We start from the raw sequence: 23,934 nt of genomic DNA, 5'->3' as shown, positions 1-23,934 counted from the left end.
CCGCTCGACTGATGCATGCGAAGCTTTGGGCCCTAGCCGAGCTTCGTTTCAGTCGAGTGGAAAATAGGCACTTTAATTATGACGTCAACCGCACGTCACATACGCTAGTCGAGGGAGAACCAACCACCCCCCCGCGGTGGATGTACCTGAGTACGATGACGGTGCGATAAAATGAGGAAAATAAATCCGCGGATGAGTATGAGTGATCGCGGTGCCAAATCCGATGGAATGCCCGCACTCGTAATGAATCATGTCGAGGGTGGTTAATGAAACTCTACTAGATTAGGGACCGGCAGCCAGCGATATACGCTCGACGGATTACGGAGACCTGTCTACCTTCTCGGTCGTTCTACAGCCCCGCGATTATCCGAAATCAGAGGAGCGTAAAAACCTCCGTTATCTAACTCGGAGCCGGCCTGCATCGCGTATTATGAAACTAGTTTCATAATACGAGCGAAATACAAGACTGCACCTAAGCCCTCTGCGGGCGAGTCGCGATCTTAGCTACAAGTATAATCTTTTCCATTCGAGAACGAATCTCAACCCCTTCGCTTCCTATCACTACCGGAGAATAATTCTTCCGGGAAAAAGGAGGTTCGTCGATTACCCCCGAGCGAGATTTTTCTACTGTACATATTTCGATGAGCGTACTTTTCCTTCGAGGGATTTATTTATTTTCAGAGGGAGATAAAACCACCCCTCGCGTCTGAGTTTTGGGTGGCACTCCGTTGGGGGTTGAAGCTTGAGACGGAGGTATCATATCATGAGTCCTCGCGGCAGCTTTGTCTCTAACTCTATCTATCGGTGGACCCGAGAAACATCTGTACGAGATGACGCGAGGTACCGGTGCAAGGGGTAAAAGCAATTCCTATGCACCGTCTGTCGAATTTGACAGGCGAGAGTTAGTTGCGCTACCGAAGGTGCGCAAACATTTTTTTTTATATTTTCTGTATCAATCAAACACGCGACGCGTTTAACCGAAGATTACACGGCGAACTTTTGGAACACCTCGAGGTTCAAATAAAGTTCCAAAAACAATGAACTTGAGGGAAAGCGGTGTGGATATATGCCGCGCCTGTATGCGGGCCGATGGCATGCTATTGCCCATGTACGATGGACAACTTGGAAGTAAAAACCTACCTGGTAAACTGGCAGAGTTGGCTGAAATACAGGTTAGTATTTTAGCTGAAACATTTTTCGATTCGTCTGCTTTTATACCATTAAATCTTTTCAGATTGATAAATCCGATGGACTACCCGGAAAGCTCTGCGCAAAATGTGCCTACAGAACTGATGCTTTTTACGATTTTAAAAATCAAGTTCAGGCCACTGAAAAAAAATTGCGGAAACTTTTCAGAATAGACGAATGTTCCATTAGGAAGGTAAGTTTCATGAGAGTTGCTAACATATTTAAAGTTTGTAGTGAGGATCAATTTTTTTGTTTCAGGCGCAGATCTCTCCTAGTTATGATACCCAGTTCGATACCCAGCTTCTGCCGGGTGTAAAAATTGAGGATTGGAACAATACTCAGGATTATGAAGATGAGAATGTTGAGGATGAGAGCTACGACCAAGATATGGTCTTTAAACCGGACCCGCAGCAAGTCGAACTCATTTCTGAGGATATTCAAGAATATCGAGCACCGAGTCCTGAGACTGGCCACGAAGACCCTGACACTGAGGGCTTCCTTGAATCAGAAATATCTGACCATGCTACTGTTGATTTACCAGAAGCCTCTGAAACACCTTCAAACTCAATGACTGAAAATAGGGTTCATATGAGCTTTGAAGATGACGCGCATCGGGAAGATTCTTGCGATGATTCTTCTCCAGAGTCGAGATCTCTCAATGACGGATGTTCGGTGATTTACCAATCTAATTCAAAGACTCTCGCCTTTAATCCCGGAAAAATTGTCGACGGGGAAGATTCGGATATTAATGCCTGTACTAAACCGAATATCGACCTCCCAAATCTTTTTCAAAGCGACGCCGAAGACTCAGACGATTTTGTAGATCCGAAGGATAATATTTTAGGCAGTTTGAACGACACGGTAATAAAAATCAAGGAGATAACAAACAATAATGTGACACACTACCAATGCACTCTATGTATGCAAAATTATGAGGAACTCACCGGTGCGCTGAATCACATCGTAGACAACCACATTCCAGCGACCGGCCCCTTTTTTTGCACAGTCTGCGAAAAGGACTGCGACAGTCGTCGAGAGCTTCGTTCTCACGTCAAAGTACACACTGGTCCATCGCCGTATGTTTGCTTCATTTGTGGGAAGGCTTATTCCGTCAGAAGGTACCTAAAAAGACACATGGTTAGCCATCCAGAGTTCTTTCGTCATCGCTGTCCAAAGTGTGGGCAGCGGTTTGAGACAAAACGTGAATTAGGAACCCACGTATCGAGTCACATCAACGGCTCACCTTATGCCTGTAATCAATGTAGCAGAGTATTCAATCACAAAGGGAACTACAAGAGACACCTCATCACTCATCTTGATCCGAACGGTCTTCATCTGCCCAAATACCCTTGTACGATCTGTGGAAAAAGATTCCTCAATAATCGAACCCTAGCAACACATTTAAGGGTCCATACGGGAGAAAAACCGTTTCCATGTACCGTTTGCAACAAGTCGTTCTCTCAGCAAGGTAACCTACTGAATCACATGAGAATACATTCGAACCCGAGAAGTTACACTTGCGAAGTATGTGGAAAGCAGTTTAACCAGAAGTCGACGCTGAAGGATCACAGCCTCCTTCATACCGGAGAAAAACCGTACGTCTGTACGGTGTGTGGAATTGCGTTCACGTTCAGCGCAGCCCTCAGAAGGCACATGTGGACTCACGCTAAGGGAAAACCCTACGGTTGTGAGGTTTGTGGTGCTCGTTTCGTAGGCAGATACGACCTCAAAAGGCACGTAAATATTCACAGCGATAGGCCGAGGGCCAGGAGAAAAAGAAATCAGAATCAGGAAGAAAATTTTAACTTACAATTAGATGAACCGAAAGAGAATTCCACCGCCACAGATCCAAGTGCCGATACTACTGAGACTATACTGTTCGAACAAGTTCTACTGGATCAAGATGGTACGCAAATGGTTGTTCCTGTGGTGAAATCTGATAAAGAAAATGTTCATACCTTGTTCACTTTGATTCAATACACGGAATAGTTGTCTGTTGATTTTATAACAAAATCTTGTACCTGGTGGCTTCTACCAAATGTGTGATATTCCATTAAGAGCATGAATAGTTGTAAGTAACAGAAATAATTATGAATCGCTTACACTGCTAAGGATCATGGCGTCACTGATCGATGGAGAAGTGATGTTCAAAATTCCGGATGCGCCGATCAATTTACTTTCGAAGCTTTTCGTTAATGTTATTTACTGTAATAAACCGATATTTCAATATAATATATTTGATATAACAATCGATGATTACTTTTAAATATAGAACACAACACTTTCGTGCAAATTGTTGGTAAAGAATGAATGGAAAGATCGAGAATCCAGCGATGGTATGAGTTGTTTATAACATTTGAATTCGAAAAACAATTGCCAACGCGTCGCGTCGGTATGCACCAATGGTATGCACGCGAGAGTTACCAGAGCATTCCGCAAGATGGTGACGCTTGAGGGTGTTAGGGGTGAGAAGAAAAAATTTCTAATTCAAATCTGACACCTGCATTCGTTGCACCCCATTAGTTTTACCGGTCTGGCACGATCCGCAACAATCCGCATCGCACGTACGCTTTTATCGTAAGTACCTAATGGCGACATTTTGAATTTACATCTGCCTGCTTTCTTCCGACGAAGAATACGACGCCACGCTTTACCCTTTAGAGTTTGCGGCATCGCTGCAGTTTAAGATACAAACTTCCACCCGTATTCGTTCGCTCTTGGTGGACGGGGGCTCATCGCATTAGAAACGCATGCGCATTTGATTCGGTGGGGGCAACCGCCATGTCCTGCCCACGCACGTAGCCCGCACGCGAAAGGCCGTAGGAGGCAGGAGGGAGCCGCCGTTTCGTTTCTCCTGGGTAAGTTCGTTTACTTGAATCAGTCTGCACTGGCATGGCCACGAGGTAGCTCATCGTAGCCGCAATCACCTCCTCTATCACTTTCCCATACACACATATACACATAACCCTACATTCCCATACGTACCTGGCCAATACCCGCGGAGGGCTCATGATACTACCGACAACACCGTAGCCAAGGTAGCCGGAGAGCGGTTGAGGTTATGTTCGCTTCAGAAGCGCGCGCGCTATTCCCGCGGCGCCACGATTTGATCCGTCGTTCTACGTCTACTGCCGCGTGTGCTCCGTTTATCGTTCACCTTGTGTGACAACTGTGTTAACCCGTTGTGATTTATTCCACGAATATCATTTCGATAATATCCAGTCAAGGTTAATACGTCGCATTAATTTACTTATGTGAAAAACGAAACTTTGCTATCGCTCGTTCGACGGTTTGAAATCATCCGAGATCCGTGTCACGGTGAATCACTCGAAACGAAATTTCAAATCGACGATCCCTTCGAACCCTTCGAGGGGATCATTTTCACCTCGTTTGTTGCCATTTTGGACAATCGAAATGAAAATTGACGGAATGTCAACGTTCGAAACGGGAATGCAGCTCGTTGTCAATTTTGTTCCAATGATGTATTGCCGTTGATCCGGATGTATTCAGGCAGCATCCGATAGCGCGCGAACTTCTCGGATAACTCGAAGTATTCGTCGTTAATTAAGCGCGTGCCTCCTTTTTTAGATGGAGAATTCTGCTTACGTGCCGAACCATCTCACACCGCCTTCCTTGGTCGTTTTTTCGCAAGGCGGGGGCCTCCCAGAGGCTCTGAGAATGCAAAGACCCTTCAATCCACAAGTTAGTGGTATTCCCTAAACCTCTCACCTAATTAGCTCTAGTCTAGCTGAGCAAGATTCGCTTCTCGCTCTCGTAGAAAATGCACCGCTACAATTAATTTTCACCACTCACGTGTAAATTCTTGAGCTATGTGTCGTAATTCTACATATATACTAATCGTAGCACGAATTCACTCGCTATGCACTTGCGGTCTTGCCCATTTTCTTTTTCTCCACACACTCGCACCCATCTATTCGACAACGCTTTCGAATCCTATGCGCTTTTTCCTTCGCTCGCACGTTTTATCAAAGTCACGGTATGCAAACACCGTGAAAATCTAACAGTAGCTGTTGGACGACTAACTGAAAACGTGAAGTAACAAGTTAATGCGTCTCACAATAAGCCGGTCGTAGACCGACCGCCGTATCTGTTTATGTTTACAAGTTGAGACCTTCGGGCGACCCTACCGCTGTACGCAGCCGGCCCAGTCGTCGTGTTTTAACCATTTGAATGCGCTGTTAGTGATATCACGGTTTTTGAACACGTCGTTTGCCATTTGGATCGAATTTTACAGTTCCACAATCCTCGTCATTAATCGAACGATAATTTCTATTGCATTGTTGGTGAGCCGTAGATAACGAATGCGAGTGCGATGCGATGCTTGTACCTACCTCCCCTGTATAAGTAGTTGCTTTTGGTGTGTGAATTTTTCTGTTCAACGATACATTTGAAACGAAATAACACGAGGAGGAATCGGAAGTTTGCTCAGATATTGAGCCAGTTTCGATTAGTTCGAAGGTCAAGAGTATAATTGAATTCTCTGCGCCTGCAGTTTCCGATTCTTCAAAAGTCGCACGATTAACGATCCACTGTTACCGAGACGAAGTAAAATTCTATTTCATACGGCTCCGAAAAAGTGGTGTGAATCAGTGTGATCTATTTAACGATGAAAAGTGTCTCGCGTATATCGTAAATGCGATTGTGGTGAATCTGGTGGAAAAAAATAAATCAAATTTCCAGTAATGCTCCGTAACGGTCGATCGCTTTGTACGAACCCCCCGAATGGATTTGGAGGAAAGTTTTCAAACCTCCTCAGCTACGATGCCTCCTTGCGAATAATTGTAGTAAACGTAACGACTGTAAGATAAAAACGATGAACACCACCGGGGCGACGAATCCCCTCGTTCGAAGCTCGGGGAAAATCAAACTCGTCGCTTGCGAGAAACGACGCGATTCGAACGAGATCGTTCGCACGGTGGTAGTTTCATCGCTGCGATGTCAAGAGAAATCACATACTGAGAAAGGTTGTGGGTGGCAATGAACAGTGGGGTTCGTTTTTCGAATCGAAGGTTTCAGATTCCAAGGAACTCCAGGTACCCTTTAGCACCGCAGCTTCACTGGGTTACGGTTTGCATCACATGCTGCATCTTCCGCCGCAGTTTCTTCACCCATTGGATCCGAGGTCGCCGTTCGGTGCCTTCCGCCCCCTGGGACCGTCGGCGTTCGCGCCGCCGAGTAAATGTTTGAAAGTTGAAACCGGCAATACAACCGTGTCGTCTGGTTTGGCGTCGATCGGATCGCTGTCAGGTATGTCGAACATGTTCTCGCCGACGTTGCCCTCCGGTGGTGTCGGGGGCGGCGGGGGAGGAGGCGCCGGCGGAGGCGGCAACGTTTCCGCCGTCGGTGTCGGCGAAGTCGCCCCGCAAAGTCCGGCGGGCTCGGCCAGCAGATCGCCGCCAGGAAGTGGCACCGGACAGGGGATGAATCGGGGAACGACGCCCGACGACGAGGACAGGGAGGCGAACGCGACCCCCGGTTCGGAGAACACCGAGAGATCGACGCCGGAGGAGGGCAGGCCCTACAGACGTGAGTTTCACTTTTTTTTTTCTCTCTCTCTCTCTCTCTGTCGCGTCTCGAACAAAGTTTGTTCGGAAAAGACGCGAATAAGTTGTCATTTTATTTCCGATATCGCCAGTACTTTTTTTCCTTGCCATAAAATGTGTGTGTAACATGTGAACGGAGAATTTTAAAGAGCGGTTTGCTCCGATTGTTTTTTGCCGATCACGGGGGGAAATGAATTTTCCAACCCGGGTTTTTGAATCCGTAAAAATTTGCTGCATTTTTATTGTACGGATCGACGCGTCTCACAGTCACTTTCGTACGCGTGCGAAACGATACTGGACCCGCGTGAGCTTGCCTCGCTGGAGGTTTTTTTAATACAGAACCCGAAGCGAGGGGAGCCCTTTTTTCACCCGGAGAACTCCGAAGTCGATAAGGAGAGTGTCCTCACTTTTGGAGAGGGTCGGGGGTGAGGTCGTTTAAACTTTCAAACAATGTAACCGTTGTCCAACAACAAACGGATCGGAGTAGACGCGTGCAGCGTCGCACTGCAGGCGGGAACGATACGGCAGGGCTGTAAGTTTTGCTTTTAAATCTATCCAGTCGTTTATTTGGACGCCGCGACGCCCCACAGCTGCGACGTCGGTATAAGTAGCGGGGGAGATGATAGCAAACGGGATAAAACGCCCTGTTTATTTTTCGGCTCATCTTAATTACCGAAAGATCAAGCCTCATTTATCTCGACTCCGGCGATCCTCGCTCTACGGAATACCCCTTTTTAATTCCTCGCGAAAAAGGCACGACTAAAAGAAAAAAAAATAGGGGAAAAAAGTGCTTCGCACCCGCGTTAAAATAAAAAGAGATAGAAAAAAATTAACGCTACTACTCTTCCGCGCCGACCGCACGGTCGACGTGCCCCGCGCGCCACATATTCCGCTTTTTAGCGCTAATTTTTTTTCCCCTGCTGTAAACTAATTTTGCTTTGATTGTCCCGTGGATAAAAAGAAAAAAACGAAAAAAAAACTATAAAGTTCGGTACGCCGCGCGCGCGTACCTTGTGTGTTCGCGATCCGCGTTAAGGTGGAAATTGTTTCGAAAAACTTCGAATCGAATTCGTTTTGTCTGCGTTGTTGAAAAAAAAAAATTCCAATTTTGTCACCGATTTTTCTCGCGAGAAACCGCGCGCTTTCGCGCACCGGGTGACAAAATTAGGGACGATCGGAGCGAATTATTATATTCCACGTACGCACGAAAGTATGCAGGGCCAGCGATGCACTTCCTGCGGAGTGGTCCAATTTACCCGGTGTTCCGATCATCCCCGCTCTCCCCTAAGTATATTCGACGGGGCACACCGTGTGACATGTCCGTAGGTGTGTAGAGGTAGGTTTGTTTGAAATTCGATACTGATATTCGAACGCACGGGATACCCATGTGTACACGGTATACCGTGGACGCGGCGTGACGCGCACACAGCGTGTACGGTAGAGAAAGCGCAACGCGAAGTAGCGGAAGCGTTGATATTTGCCAGGAAATTGATAACTCGAATAAACTCGTTTCAAAATATTCAAAAGGGCTTTGAAATGTTTCTACGTATCGTTTCGCTCCCGCACCACCGCCGCAACCCCACCGACCGGCTTTGCCAAACATTTCAATTCTGATTCGTCTTTTTAAAAATTTCATACGCTCGATGTATTTCATATTTGAATTCTGTTTATCACCCCGCACTGCGGTGTAATAACGCCGCGTCGCCCACGTTGCAGTCCGTCGACTTTTCGACCCCATTGACTCGCCCGTTATACTCGAGTACATCTCGATCCGGGGGGGGGGGGCGAAGGGGGGTGGTATGCTGTTTTCCTACCGTCTCTCCGGTCGAAGATCAATCGTCCCGAAATCTCGCATCTTCCCCCCCTAGGATTGCACCGTGTTACCGGGGGCGGGGGAAGGATAAAAATCCGAAAAAACGATTAATTAGCGGTGACGATTATTATGTTAGCGGGAAAGCCGACAAGATGTTGCCGTTCACGGCGATTGTTATACGACGTAGCGCTCTCGGTCTCTCCGCACGGGTAATACGAGCGAAGAACGAAATGAAAAAGGAGTAACGGGCGGGGAATATTCAACGCTCGGTAAAACGGTGTCGCTGTATAGGTATAACGGGGGCGCGGGTACACCACCCCCCCCGACAACGGGGTGGCTAAACGGTTTCTCACGCCGCTGTCGTAAAATAGAGAAATCATCGTAAAAGTGGTTGTTATTCCGCAGCCCTCCTCGTCCACCCGTTCGCGCCCGCCGCCACCGAGGGTGAGCGGAACGAGCGGGGTAAAAAGGGAGGAGAATGAGACTGGAGAGCGGGCGGAAAATTTGATTACTAAATAATTTGTACGACGTGCCAGTAAATCCAGGCCGCAGTTGGTGCGCTCTAAGAATATCAATGAGGACTAAGCGATTTTACGCTACGTTCCGGGGGCGGCCGCTCTCCATACGTGCTTATTGTTAACTTGGGCTCGGAACGGCGACGCGTGCATCGCCGTGCCGTTTCGTTTCGCGACGGTAACGCCGTTTTTTTCACCGGGCGCCGATCGGCCGGCCCGCCCGCCCTCGAGGTCCGGCCGCAGTCGCCCCAGCTGGAACGGATATTCGCGCGACGTGCAGCGCCCGTACTTCCGAATAATCGTTCGATTCTTCGAAAGCTTTCGCCGTTCGTTATTTTCCTCTATTTCGCCCGTTATATTTATTCGCGTTCGCCGTTTGGTCGTTCCATCCATCGTTCCATCGTTCGGTGGTTGTGGTGGCCACGCGCGCGTACCGCTACACGTCGTTCGAAAATATTCACCGATCCGTGCGTACGTCCCGCAGTCGGAGAGCGCCCCGCCGCCACCCCGCAGCACGCGGATAGTCGGGCGTTGCATCGCGTCCTCCGCGGTATGTCGACGCGATATTTTAACGAGCATTTTTCCGCGCTTCCGCTCCGTCGCCCGACGTCAACGCGGCTCCCCGCCGCCGAACCGTTCGACGCTTCGCGATCGCTCGTCGAACGGTCCGCGTCGCCCGACGTCGTCGTCCGTTTCGTCAAACGCTTGGGATACGTGGCCCGAATATTTCGCTATTCCGCAACGGAGAAATATGAAAAGCGTCGGGCTGCCTCACGCTCCTTATTTCCTCTACCGCGTTGCATCGGGGTTGAAACGCTGCGAGCGCTGCATCGAGTCGTAAGTGGGTACCTATCCGCCGAGTTCCCTCGTATATCCTCGGTAATATTTTTATTGCGGGTCGTAAAATAAAAAAAAAAGTGAGAGAAAATCGTCGCCGGGACATAGGCGGAGTCTCGCGGAGCTATCGCTACCGCGAGTCGTACGTAGCCCGACGTCGACGTGGCGAGTCCGTTACACCGGGCGCCGCGACGCCCAAAGACGTTCCACGGCGTGTTTACCGCTAGAAATAGAACCATCCAAGCTCCGCCTCCTAGACGAATATTCTCCTCGAAGCTCGGACTTCTCGGGAGGGCGTGGTGACGACGCCGCTCACTCCGAAGGGAGGAGCCCTCGGTCCTCCTCAAGATATTTTCCTCGGACTTCGAACGGCGGACCTCCGATCCGCGCGATAGCGTAACGCGGTCCGGAGGACCCCCCGAAACCCCCCCCCCAACCGACGAAGGACACCGCAGGCGACGATCCTACGCCCGAGTCACCCCCCCCGGTGGCTACGGGAATATTTTCGAATCGAGTCGCGCAAGGATTCGTCAGGCGCGACCGTTTTATCTCCTTTCGGAGCGTAGAATCCCGGAATGGCCCGGGCGTACGGCCGCGTCCCGGTGCTTTTGGACAGAATTGAACGACGCGCGAGACGCACGAGGCTTCAAATTCGTGACGGAAATCAGCAAATGGCTAGTCGACGGTATTCGAGGGACGTAGAAAGAGAGAGAGGGCGAGAGGGAGAGGGGCGCCGACTGCCGCGGTGTTATCCAGCTCGCATATTAATATATCTCTCTCCGGTTTCCTCTCCAATCAAACGTCAGGCTAGCCCTGTAGCCCGTGTGTGGCCATTAGCGCCGTGAGAATTCGTTCCAAAGCCCCAAAGCTCCATTTATTGACACCGGACGGCGAATCTGCTTCGCGGAAGCCGTCTCGTCATATTCGCGATCTTTGGCTGTCGAAATTTCCCCCTTTTCGACGCACCTTGTACCAAAAATTCCAGTCGTCGGCGCGTACGCGGCTGAAGTAAATCCGGTCCGCCTCGCGGACAACGAAATTTTCGAGCGTTGTTACCCGCGACCGCGACGCGGAATGTAGACGAGGCGGGCACACCTGTTCCTAGCCTGTGGCTTGGCGGCTAATATTTCTGACCACAAAACAGCAAAGTTCGGATTGAACTGTCAGCGTCAGGAGGGGGCCCGAGAGTCGAGGAGAGTCGACGCTACAGCACCAGACGGACGGTGAAGTAGCCGCGGGTTGCGCGGCATTCTGCGGTCACGAATTTGTACCGCAGGCAACGTCGGTTATCCGCCGTTCGCGCGGTACGCTGCGAAAGGAGTCGACACGCGCTCGTCAAACGCTCAACCTCGTCGTCGTCGTCGCCGCCGTCGTTTCATTTCGACGAAAAATTGGCGAGGGGTAAGGAGGAGGAGGAGGAGGAGAATAAGCGTCAATTCCGCGGTCCAAATCCCGCGCGCCGACATCTCATTCCACCCCTGACCCCGTCGCGAAACGCGTCGCGCGGCCCTTAAATCAGAGAGAGGACCGTGAGCCCCGTCATTAGAATGAGTTACGCGATATTGTCCCGCGCTGGGCTCGGACGAGGGGCACCTCCGACGCTTAACGTCGCGTAAATCTTCGGGGTCGGACCGCCGCCGCCGCCGGCGGCTCGGCAAAGTCCGAGAAAATCGTCGCCGCGCTTCGAGCGAAGCACCTACTTTCGTCGTCGCCGCCGCTCGCCACCGAGGGTAAAAAGGGCACGAACGAGGTCCTCGAGGTCCTCGAGGAGCGGGCGACGGGCGACGGGCGACGGACTAATTTTCGCCCTCGACGGAGGACCCGGTCCTCGAGGTCCGTCACGCGTCCCGCACCTCGAACGGTTATTGTACGCCCGTGTACGCGCTCTTCCGGGAATCGTTTCCCTGTTTGTTTGACGTTCCGCTATCTACGCAGCGTTCGCCCGGTCGTTTTTCTCGTTTGTTTGGCACGCAGCGACGTGATATAACAGCCATACATGTATAAATATACGGGGCGATCAGCCATAAAAATGCCAGCGCGCGCGCGGACCGTGGTGAAGAAGGTATTATTAGAGGCTCAAAATAAGATTGCTTCGTTTACTCCCCTCGTAGCCGACTACTGGCAGCCGCGGTTTCCACCGCAGTCCGGGTTATACGACTCCCCGTTGAATGGAATGGAATGGAACGGAAGCCTGCGGAAAACAGAAGGAGAGAGAGATGAATGGGGAGATAGAGGGGGGGACGAGGTGGCGAGGGGGGGCGAGGGTGTCGAAAGGGATATCCCGAGCGAGGGAAACGAGGGAGGGCGAGGAAAGATTGCCTCTCGTCGCTCGCGGTAGCCGTTCAGTTTGCCGATTAGGCGATTGTCTCCGATTCACGCCGCCGGGGGATAAATCATTTTTCAAAGGGACGCGCCACAATCGCTCCAGTTATTCCCGAGTTAGTTTCGCGATTCCAGAATAATATCGCCGAATATCCCGTTGAAAGGCGCTGCGCCGGTAGGCGAGGGCGGAGGGCGGAGGGCGCGTGCCCGCAAGTGTCGAGGGGTACGTTCGTTTTTCGCGGAAAATTCGCCCCGCGGAAACGGCGTGTGACGGATGACGAGGCGTCGCGGAGGATTTCCGCCCTCCGCCCCGACTCGACGCAACGAAACCTAAAAACAAAACGGACGGAGCCCGGATTCCCTTAGCCCTTTTACCGAACCGCGTCGCAACAACGGCGCCTATCGAGATATTTACAACACCGCAGGCTCGATTACCATGCTGCACTGGGGTTCGAGGAGTGAGAAATGGCCCCGACGACAATTAACTGAAATCACAACCGTCCGAAGGTGTTTGTCACTGTCTGCCCTTTATCTCGTTTCCCCCCGGTCTTGTCGCGGGGGTTCGGCGTAATATTAGCTTCGGATTTTTCTATTTCTCTACCTCGGGAGCGCGTCGCCGCCGCCCGACTATATTTACAGAGATGTACAAACGTTGGGAGATATTCGGGATACCTTGCTCCTCTTACCCCATCGCCCGACACGCCGCGTTCCGAATCAAAGCGAGGGACGGCCTCGTCCTGCCCTTCGCTTTCCCGGCTATCGCCCCGCCGCCCCGCAGTTAACCCGATTAAGTAATTAGAGGATTTTTAATCTTCTCGCTCTGACCGTTTCGCTACTGGTCACGATTTCGCTGAAAAAAAATAAATAAATACACTCTGCCCGCCGTTACGTTTCGCAGTATAAATTGAATCGCTGATTGAAGAGTTTAGCGCCTGCTCGCGAAGCGTTCAAGAGAAGGAAATAAAGCGATAAGAGAATAAAAACGCGGCAGAGGGTAGCGGTGTGGGAAAATTAACGGGTGGGTCGATCCGTTCGTCGAACGTGTCCGTCCGAAAATTACCGATACTCGTTGTTCCCCTCTGTGACATTTCTTTTCGCGTCAAAAGGCGAAATTTTTCGGACGCCGAGAATCGTCAGATCAGTGGAGTTCACGTCGCCGAGCACTTTTCGAAAACCGAGTCTCGCATTTTCCGTAATTGGGCATTGTTCGCCGAGCGAATACTCCGCGTTATCGCTCGCGAAAGCGAACCGTGCACGCGCTGCAGTTTGCCAAGTCATATCCCGTACAAGTCCGCGACAAAAGAGACGTAGCTAGCCGCTCGAGTATCTACCGTACGCAGCGGGTAACCCAACCCACTGCCTCGGCGAGTCCCATCTGGTTTCTCGCTTCTTAAGCGGTGAGCCAGCGGGCCCGCAGTGGCGTCGTCCGCTTCGAGACGGGTCCTCGAAAACCATCTCGCCGTATTAACCCGGTCGCCGTCGGTTTTCCGTCCCGGAGGCGATCGCCCTTCTCCCCGACTCGCTCCTCCGACAATGCGTCGCACGCGGGATTCGCCTTTGCGACGAGCGAGCGCGCGCAAATTTCGTTTTATCGCCCTTGACAATTATTCGATAATTTATCAAAGCGTCCCGGGACAATGGGGGCCCCCGAAGGTCCGGGGCGCGAATCGCCGCGGGACCGTCGCGCGTTCCGAGCCCCTTTCGGGCCCCTCGGTGCCTCTAAACGGTGGTTCGAATGTCCGGATCGGATCTCGACGGGCCCCGAGGCCGCCTCCGCCCGTCTTCGACTCCGTCGGTTCGCGTCGCGTCCCGCTTCGGTTTCCGTCGGGCCGCGTCCGCCCTCGGCGAGGTCAGGGGTCGTCGGGTCGCTCCGTCAAAATTGGCGCGACGTCGTAGTAGTAAGCGCGGGATTCGGGACCGCCGTCGGGGGACATCGGGCGCGGGCGTATCGGCGACGTTTTCCTCGAATTGCGGTATCACCCGGTCGGTGCAGGCGGAGGGTACGAGGGTACGGCGTGTCGTTTGCGGTCGTGTTCGCACGGCTTGCGCGCGGACTCCAGAAGCGGTGGCAGAAGCGGTGGCGGCGGCAGGGCGGTAGCGCGGTAGTCGGAACCGATGTAGCGGCGAATAAGCGAGCGAACGAACGAGCGAGCGATTGTACAAACAAAACTATCTCATTGTGTGTTAATACCTCCGGTCGGCTCGGATCGGTTCGGCTTATTCCAGAAGTTTTGCACGACGCTACTCACTATCCGTCTCTCCCGCGGGCTCTCGAGGAAGGGGCGCGAGGGGGGCGCGAGGGGGCCCCTCGTTTGAAAGTCCGGAGCGCACCTCCTCTTATGGGAAGTCGGTCCACCCGGCGCACACGCTCTACCTACCTCCCGTATAAATATAAAATACTCGCGTATACACCTCCGCCGGGCCCCTGCGGCGGTATCGTAATATATTACTCACCGCGTTACATTGTGCTCCACACTCCGCAAAGACGCGAATCTGTCGTTGAAATGTAAATTTAAGATCACCGGATTGCGCTACAGCGGCAGAAAAGTGCAGCGGGTACCGCGACCAACTGCGGTCGCTCCCTCACCTCCTCCCCCACCTCCCCCACCTCCCTCCCCGTTGCCCCCCGCTTCTTTTATTATCTCAAAAAAAGCCCCCCCTTTGACAAAACGGACGTCGCTGAGGATAATATTTGCATCGTCGTCGAGAGAATGGCCCTCGAACGCGCACCTTTTACACCGCGGGGTCCCGCACGGGTTGGCGAACTCGTCCTGAATTACGGGAGAATTCGAACGCCAATTTTCACCGGCTTAGCGAACGGAAAGTCTGCGCCGGGATTTTCCTACCCGCGGAAGGGGAGGCGCCCGGGGGGAGGGGGGGAGGGAGGGAGGGACACATATTGGATCATATCGCGTCTCCTCACACCCCATGAATTATGCATCTCGGGGACCCGAAATACCCTCTTTACCTCCGATTTTCTCTCGCTTTCGCCAACGACGCGAAACGAACCGACGTCGAGAAACACACCCGTTTTGCACTGCGTGTGCCGAGTAACGCCAACCGACAGCCACTGCGGACGATCTCGTTGAAAATCTCTTCGTAATTAAAGGCGGCGTATATATTTTACTCGAAGCGAGCGAGCGAGCGACTGCTGCGCGCCGGCTGCCTCCGCGCTTTCTATCAAGACCCGATCGTTTATCACGTCCCTGGGGATTATAAAATACACGTTTAAATTACTTTCGCTATTCGAGGGGGTGGGGGGGAGGGGGGGGGGGAGGGGATAGGGAAACGTCTTTTGAATATAGAAACCGGACCTCGTCGATGCCCGGAAGAAGAATCCCACCGTCCGTTTTACGATTCACCGATCCTCTCGTGGAAAAAAAATCCTACGCCCCACGTATACGGGAGAAATAAACGTCGCGCCTCCTCGTCTCCGGGAGAGGAATCACCCCGCCGAATTAATTACGAGGAAAACATCCCCGGCATCGAGGAGCGACCCCTCGTCGTCCCCGCGAAACGGGCCGTTCCTCGTTAGGCGTAAAAATTCGCGCGCGGGATAAAAATTCCTCGGAGGGTGACGAGATTTGGGCAGTTTCGGGTGCCGGGATTTTTCTTTTCATTTCGTTTTTCACTTACTTCTGTTCCGGCGACGCGCACCTCGGAGGACCTCGCGGACGAGAAGAAGGACGGGGGGGGGGGGGGGGGGAGGGGGAATCGGAGTTCGATGTCCCGGTCGGCTTATCGCGGGGATCGCGTAAAAGAGAACATCGCGATACGAGCGCGGGGTGGGTTGAGGGCTCGAATGTAATACCCATTGTAATCCCGTAAGTAGCATAATTCCCAATGACTCGATGGAATAATCCTGATAGAGCTCCCGTTCGCTCTCCTCCCCTCCCCCCCGCGATATCCTCCGTTTCTACTCCTTCTCCGTATCGGCTCCTCTCTCGTATTCCTAGAACCATAAATCCTACGTAGGTAGATATGGTAATATGTGGAAGGTAGATCCGAGTTATCAAGGAATGCTAATGTCGTCATACCTGCGGCGGGAGGGAGGGAGGGGAGGGGAGGGGTGGGGTGGGGGGATGGAACGTGGATTTCCAGTCCGGTTAATCGCACCGAGCGATAAATTTGTCCGATCTTAATTCTCTCCTCGGTGTTCGCTCCGCTGCGGGGCATCCGCGAACGTCCGCCAGCGGGCGTGTCCAATTTTGTAAACTGATTAAACGCAGTGCATGCACCAAAGATCGTATCGCTTATTTAATTGCCTCGAATGCACGCGGAGGCACGCGACTCCGCAGATGTTCTCACGGAGGAACAATGAAGACATTCATTCTCGGTGCCCGCTTAGCGAAACTGGAACACGTTGCAGTTTCGGTTGTTGTTCCGTCGCCGCTGCTCGAGGAATCCGCCGACCGTTTCGCTCCCGATGCTCTTCGCGTCTCCTCGACGCTCGTCCTCCGAGTCCCAATTAATTTCGTCAATTCGATCTCCTCCTCCTCCTCCTACTTCTGCTCCTCCGCTTGACCTTCGCCGCCTCTCACTTTCGCCGGGACGGCGCGGGGTCGCCCCTCGAAGGACCGACGGAGGGACCGTCGGTGTCACCGGGTGCGGTGCGGCCGCGATCGTCGCGTTTGCTTCGGAAACCATGCGCAGCGTATCGGGTTGCACCGGAGCGGGGCGATGCGTGGCCTCCGCCGCGCTCCCTGCGGCGGGGGAAGCCTTACGGGATCTTTGCAAATTCACGACGCCCATAGGACCGCCAAACCGCACTCGATATTCAAGGGTACCCGACCGATAGCGCGCGAACAATACTCGGAGGCGACGGGCGCTACTCTGTATGAAATATCAACCACCGTGAAACATGAACGGCCTGAGAAACTCCGATCGTCCCTAGCCGACGACGCTCCGTTACACCTCGCTAATAACGACAAAAAAAACGTTCGAACGCCCCCCCGTTTCTTCTGCGACGATCGTCGAAGAAGTTCTCCGATCTCCCCGGGGAATCGATCGTCCCATTCTTCTTCCGCCTACGATCGCGATCGATTCGCCCCGCGATCCTTTTTCTCTCGCAGCGAAATTCTGCGTCGAAAATTTTCAGCGCCCGTCAGCTGGTTATCCCTGCGCCCGAGACTACGAGACGTCTCGAATTCCACCGCAAATTCCTACGAATTTTTCGAGGGGGGAGAAAAGACGGAGGGGCAAACGGGGGGAGGGGGAGGAGGAGTGGAGCGAGGAGCGAGGAGCGTTTGACCCGTAAATTCAGCTCGCTCGGTGTAGGATGGCAGAATCTCACGCTGAGTATCGATGCGGCTAACTCGATGCAATCCAAGCCACTCTCACCGGGGATTTTTCTCTTCCCTCTCCGGCGCATCGAGGCCTTTCCTTAACGTTTACTCGCCGTCCCCCGTATCCCGTGCCCCCGTGAACACGAAAGCGCTCGTACCTCGGATTACCACGGAGGGGTCCGAGAGGAGGACGCCCGCCGGAGTTCGGCTAAAAGGAGGAAGAAAAATCGGGGGCGGGGGGGGATCGTCGGAAAGTCAGTCGTTGAATCGCGTCGTGTGAGAAAATTTCGCGTATTATCTCTTGCGTACGCGGGGAAGCGGCGATTCCCGAAAAACGGAAACCGGAGAAGTAGCCGGGGGGGGGGGGGGGGGGGCAGCGGGGAGGGGAGGGTCCGGAGGTCCCGGGGGGTGCGGGGGGGCGAGTAGCGAGGAGAGCGGCGGCGGCGGCGGATCCTCCGCCATGAATTATTCAGAGTGTCGCGATCTCGTCGGCCGGTTGACTGCGGATCGCTTTCACGGACGGATGGTCGGACGGATTTCCCTTCCCATTCAATCGCCGGAGTCGCGAGTCGGAATTCTTCTCCGTTCTTCTCGTTCCTCGGTGAGGGCGGGGGGGAAGGCGGGGGGGAAGGCGGGGGAGAGTCGGCCAGATTAAGATCGCAGCGACTGTCAGCCGTACCACCGCGCGATCGCCTTTTAGGGGCTGCGGCCTCCTCTTCTTCTTCGTTTTTCCAAATTCAGACCCGGGCTCGCCGTCGTTCATACCGCCCGATAGATCGTTCGAAGAAAAAAAAATGACTCCTAGTTACGTCGAGTCTCGGCGGTGTTCTCCCGTTCGGCAGCTGCTAACAACTCCGCGAATTCTGACTTTGGAAGAACGCGCCGCGTTCGCCGCGCCTCCGCGTTCCCCGTAACTCGCTTTCTTCCGATCCGAGACGTAGTTTTCTTTGTGTGGAAAACGGGGGGGGAGAAATATATATATATATAATCCGGAGGCCTCGGCGCGATGAGTTTTTAAATTTCGCTTTGACGGCAGAGGCAGCGGGACCCTCGGCCCACGAGCGGAGCGCGACTCCCGTCTCGTTCGCCGCCTTTTAAAACGGAAGGTCTTCCTCCCTCTCACCCCCTCGACCTCAACCCCGAGCCTAATTGTATCGGGCGTCTTAATCAGCGTGTAAGCTACGAGGTAGCGAACGAAAGCGCCTTACGCCCCCGCGTCTCAAAGGCACAATTTCAAAGTACGTTAAGCCCCCCCCGCGGCGGCGAATCGAACGTCCTCCGTTCGCCTACACCTCGCAGACGCAACGTCGCCCGAACGCTTCGACATCCGAACGACGTAGAGGCCGAAAATTCCGGCGTTCGTTTCATCGTATTCCCGCGTACTCGACGCTATCGTTTCGGCAATAAGCTTCGCATGACGCGGCACGTGCCGCGAACGCGATAAATCGCAATATCGTAAGCCGCTCGGATCTACCGCTGATCGCCCCGGGTGTCCCGTGACCCTGTAATTACGCCGCAACGAATACGTCGCAGTCACATATCGCGCGCTGACGAAAATTTCGGGGGACGACGGTTATTTCCAGGAAAACACCCGAGCCCAAGAACACCCGACAACACCGCGTGTCAGGTAGTCCGACGGAATCAAAACACAGCGGGGTCAGGGAGCCCTCGATGTTTACGTTTCGGTCACCTCTGCCTCTGAGCGTCTCGGCTCGGCGGATCGCTCGACGAGCCGTTCGTTCGAAATTCCGTCCAGTCGGCAGCGGCCACCCTCGAGGCTAGTTTCGCGATCGAATCCGTTTCGGGAAATTCGAGGGGGGGAAATGAGACCGCGTTTTCGCGTTTTCTCCTTGTTTCTCGTTGATCAAATGAGTGTGAAGATTGCCAAAAATCATCAAGTGCCCTTGGATCATGTTGTGTGTGGGGTGGTGTGTTTTTAGTGGGGCCCGTGTTCGGTGGTCGATGCGGTGCGGAAGCCCTTGGATTAGGTCTTGGATTATCCCTGGGCCCGGCCTACAGGTTCGCTCTTCCTCCGGGACTCGCTGCCAAGACCACTAGATGCCTTGTGTTCGATCAAGGTAGGCCCTCACATGACAAAAAAAAACCTACGACACTCACAACCCAATGATAAAATTGTACCTGCAGTATAACGATTAACGCATTCACCAATAATAATCCACACGTCCAACGATCGTTCGCGATCGATCTCACTCCCCAAAAACTAATTCACTCACTCGTACGTTTGCATGACTCTCGTTCGTTCGTTCGTTCATTCGTTGTTTCTTTGCTCGCTGTACCGCCGTGCACGCAGCGGCGTCGATTAATTCTCGAATCACGTCCGCTCTTCGTGAATCATTCCTTCCCCCGCTGACGTCGACGCGGACGATACGACGCTGATCGTGAGCGGAACGGACAGTCCCCAAACAGTATTCTACGCCGCGAGGTCCGAGTGCTTTTTCGGAGTTGCCTTCTCGCCTTCGCCCTTGGAACCGTTTCGCGACGCTGCGTTCCAAGGGCGAGGAAAATCCCGGGGTTCGTTGCAACGCGCAACGAAGAAACGGTCGCGCGTAGAGAGCGGCGTACGGCCGTTTTAACGGCTGAATTAATGCTTCAGGTTCAATAAAAATCGCTCTTGGCCGTATTCTCTTCTTCTCGAAAGTTGAAAGCCCGCTATGTGCGGCTTGGCTCTATTTAACGGGGATTTTATCACTCGTCCATAAATATTTTTCAACAACGCCGAGTCTTTCTCGCCTCGTCTCCGTCCGAGCTCTAGGGCCCGAGGCCACCTCCTCACGCGCGGTTGTATAGTTGACGCCCGTAGCCCTTTAGCCGCAAATTATCTGAACATTAATACGCCGGTAATAAGCCATTGAAATTTTCTCGTTATTTCGATAACTCGATCTTCGCTCGCTCGCTCGCTCGGCTCGGCTCGGGTGCCGTAAATCCTCCGGCCTTTAACTCCCCGTATCCCGGTACGACCGAAAAATCATTCCTCCGGGTCAAGTTTTAGTTTCAGTTTTCTTTTTCTTTTTTTTTTATTTTCATTTTCAAACCGCTCAACTGCGCAATTAAACGTAAGAACGTCGCTTCGACGCTTCGGGATTTACAAGTCAAAGCATCGGTGGTTTTTACCTCGGAGTCGCAGTGACGAGGGCACATGCAAATGGAGTGGGGCGTTTCACTCTTTTATTCGGCGGGAAGACGCGTTCCACTCGGCGCAATTACTTCGCGTAACGCTCCTCGGTATACTTCGCCAAGGAAGGACAGAAGTTTAATATAATCGAGCGTGGATAATCGATCGCTTCTTTCGAATAACAAGATATATTAATTATGAGCGAGAAACAGGAGGATACGCCCGACGTGTAAGGGGGGACTCTGATATTTTAATAAAGAATATCGTCGAGCTTTTTGCTCACTTACTTAGCCACACTCAATGATCACGATAAATTAGCAGTTCGCCGAACGAATTCCTCGTTATTCTCCTTATTATTTTCTCTCAAACTCCGATTCGGAACCGCTTCCCCGTTCGAATATCGAGAAGATTTCCCAGTCCGAGACATTCTCTCCTCCCATATCCTTGTTTTCAATTACTCTTTCAATCGGTCGAATACCGCTCGATTTTTCTCAACCTGTGATACCGTCGTACCTGCTTCCGTTCGACACCGTCGTCGACCTTGAACGAGACGAACTTTCGGGCGCGCGAAAATATTTATTCAAAAAAAAATATCGCAGCGCCCAACGACGACGAGGCCGTCGCTCGCCTCGCAATCGGACGTCTCGAAAGCTGGGTTACGTTAGCAACTGCCGCGCGTTCCGCTGGAATCGCCGTTTTCGAGGGGGTCGTCTTTCTCAGGGTTTCCCTTATTACCACTTCATTTACAATTAACATTTATAGCTCGACGTACCGTAGCACGTATACCCGGAGCTTGGAAAAACTAATTAAATATTCCTCCCGATGTCGTCGGCTCTGGGAGCGGAACAAGAGGGTGCGGACTCTTGCTTTGGAGATTAAACGATTACCAATTAATTTTCACTCATACCTTGGGAGATCGCTGCTGCTGAGCTACTGCGCTCACCTGCCCCCGTCGCTTTCTTTTTTTTTTTTTGTTATCCTCGATTCGATGGAAAAATAAAAAGTGCTCTTCGTTCGAGTCGAAAAATAAATAAATATATCGTTGGAACTCGAAGGATTCGAAGACGCGCGTTTTTACGCCGAAGGGATATCCTTCGTTGGCGTACTTCTATTTTGTTACAATCTCGCATTTTTCTCGCTTTTTTTTCGTCAACCGGAAACTTGTCCCGGCAGCGAGCTAAGAGGGCGTTTGATGCTCCGGAGTGCATCACACTTGGATGATCGTCGTAAACGCGGCGGATAAAAATCAGTAAAGTTGCCGGGCTGTTTTCCGAGAGTGGCTCTACCGAGCGAGGAGGGGGAGGAGGGGGAGGAGAAGGAGGTGAGGGCTCGGGGTGGGATTCAGAGCAGAAAGAACGGAATTTAATTAAGTAAAATTACTGTCAAGCGACGGGAAAGAACTGGCTGCTGCAGGCAGGGCGCGCTCGCCCCTCAGCAGTAGCGAGCGACACCGTCTTATCCTCGCCAGAAAAGTGTCTCGACGAATACCCGAGAAGGGGTGAGGATCGGGACGGGCAGCGCCGGCTAATTCCCCCCACCCCTCCTCCTTTTCGGGGGCACCTGTTTCAATTCGCGTTCGGAACGCGCGTTCCCCAGTTGCGCCAAAAAGTCGAAACGCCTCGGCGCTGAAACGCTGAAACCGGGGTACAGTCGGTTTTAAAAAATGCAAATAAAACCGTCGGCGCGGGGGCGGGGGGGGGAGCGACTTTACGACGCGATCGCAGATAGCGTACCGTTGAAAAAGCGGAAACGCGCGCGGTGATTCGAGGCGAATTGGAAAACGTGGGGACGAACGAGAGACGGGGGAGGGTCGAAAGAGGTCCGAGCGAACCGGTGCCGCGGCGCGCTAGTTTTGTATCGCGTTGGAAAAGTTTCGGGGGTGTCGAAGCGCGCCGGGTATTCCGAAAGTTTAAAGCGGCGAACGGCGTTCGCTCGCCGCAATCCGCATAAGCTCACCACCGCGCGCGATAAGCGGTAACGATAACAAGCTTTTCGCCCCGCGGTCGTCCCGTCGGCCGCCCCTCCGCGCGCCCCCGGTTTAAATTTTCACCGATTTTCTTTAAAATCCCGGCGCGGTGTAACGCGGAAAGGCGGGCGTAGATAACGTTGACGGATCGGTACAAAGGGAAACACGCCTATGTTTCCGAGATTTTTGGAATTGATAGCCGCGGCCTTCGAGCCACCGGGCGCCGCAACACCGTCCCGCGTTTATGGGGATTCGTCGGTGATTTAGTTTTCTCGCCTAAGCTCCGAGCTAACGCCGTAGCGTCGGGATCTTTTATTGGCCCGCGTTACCCGCTCTACGCCGTACGCAAAACCCCCCGGTACCGACGACGAGTCCGTATCCTCCGCCCGAACGAAACGTGTACGCGACTGTTAAAAATCCAACGACACATCGGTGGCCCCGCGACTCGCCCCCGCTCCCGTGGCTTCAACGGGGGTTAATATATCTCGGTGAATATTTTTTATTAAACGAACGTTGTCGCTCCCGGGCGGAGGTTTCGGTTATTTGTTGTCGACGCGTGCGTGCGTGCGTTGTTTCAGGTGGCGGTTTGTCGCCGGCGTCGGGTAACTCTGAGATATTATGTCCTCGTACGGGCGAACGCGACGAGGGTGACTCGCGTGCCCGCGTTTCACGGCGGCACCGCGAACCGGCAATATGGGAGATCATACGTCATGCGAGGGCCCCGCGTCCCCTCCCCCTCCCCCGAGCCCCGAAACGCTCGTAACGGGGCGCGGGCGCGGAAAACGCTCCGTCGCGCGAAACCGTGCGCCGGGTAAGAAGACGTCGTCGTCCTCCGTCGACCACTTTACCGCCAGACATTGAATTTCGCCACCCCTGTTGGCACCGCGTCACACAATGCCAACGACGAAACGAGCCCGCGGTAGAAAATAAATAATCGCGGGAGCGCGCGGCAGAACGCGAAACAATAAAGGTATATCGCAATTTTCTTCCGCCCGTTATTAATGCCGGCGCTAATCTGTTGGTTTTTGGATAATTCAGCCGGAGGGGTGGGAGAGGAGGGGTGGGGAGGGGTCGTGTGTGTCGCGTCGCTGTTACACGTACAAATGAATCCGGAGAGCACGTCGCGGGTCGTGAACGGGAGGGGGGGAGGGGGGGCGCCGCCGCGGCGGATACGTCGGGCCACCGCGCGACAAAACGTATGGTCAGAGTTACCGCCACCGGGATCTTTTGTCCGGGCAACAATGAGCCCGGAATTGGTCGCCGAGGGATGAGCTTGATACAGGGATTTATCACGGCCACATTCCGACCTGA

General features: G+C 53.0%; 2 protein-coding genes across 10 annotated transcripts in view; both read left to right on the top strand.

Moving 5' to 3' along the window:
- The first annotated feature begins 944 nt into the window (after positions 1-944).
- Positions 945-3,439, top strand: LOC105687411 (zinc finger protein 543-like). Its single transcript, XM_012403061.3, has 3 exons — positions 945-1,172; positions 1,235-1,381; positions 1,447-3,439. Exons 1-3 carry the CDS (start codon positions 1,038-1,040, stop codon positions 3,175-3,177), a joined length of 2,013 nt encoding a protein of 670 aa, XP_012258484.2. The 5' UTR covers positions 945-1,037; the 3' UTR covers positions 3,178-3,439.
- A 192-nt stretch (positions 3,440-3,631) lies between these two features.
- Positions 3,632-23,934, top strand: part of LOC105687412 (E3 ubiquitin-protein ligase Rnf220-like) — a 57,753-nt gene continuing 37,450 nt past the window's right edge. The window contains exons 1-5 of one of the 9 annotated variants that reach the window (XM_048654975.1): positions 3,632-3,765; positions 3,850-4,046; positions 4,777-4,890; positions 6,195-6,735; positions 19,465-19,602. In XM_048654975.1, the coding sequence (XP_048510932.1) occupies positions 4,777-4,890; positions 6,195-6,735; positions 19,465-19,602 (793 nt within the window). In that variant the 5' untranslated portion in view covers positions 3,632-3,765; positions 3,850-4,046. Of the gene's footprint in view, positions 3,766-3,849; positions 4,047-4,071; positions 4,416-4,776; positions 4,891-6,194; positions 6,736-19,464; positions 19,603-23,934 lie in introns of those variants that run through there. The other 8 variants (XM_020853137.2, XM_048654978.1, XM_048654974.1 and 5 more) reach the window with 8 other exon arrangements.

The sequence above is a fragment of the Athalia rosae genome, chromosome 5, assembly GCF_917208135.1.
Source record: "Athalia rosae chromosome 5, iyAthRosa1.1, whole genome shotgun sequence".
Lineage (NCBI taxonomy): Eukaryota > Metazoa > Arthropoda > Insecta > Hymenoptera > Athaliidae > Athalia > Athalia rosae.
The sequence above is the reverse complement of the archived record's forward strand: the minus strand, read 5'-3'. Positions and strand labels throughout refer to the sequence as shown.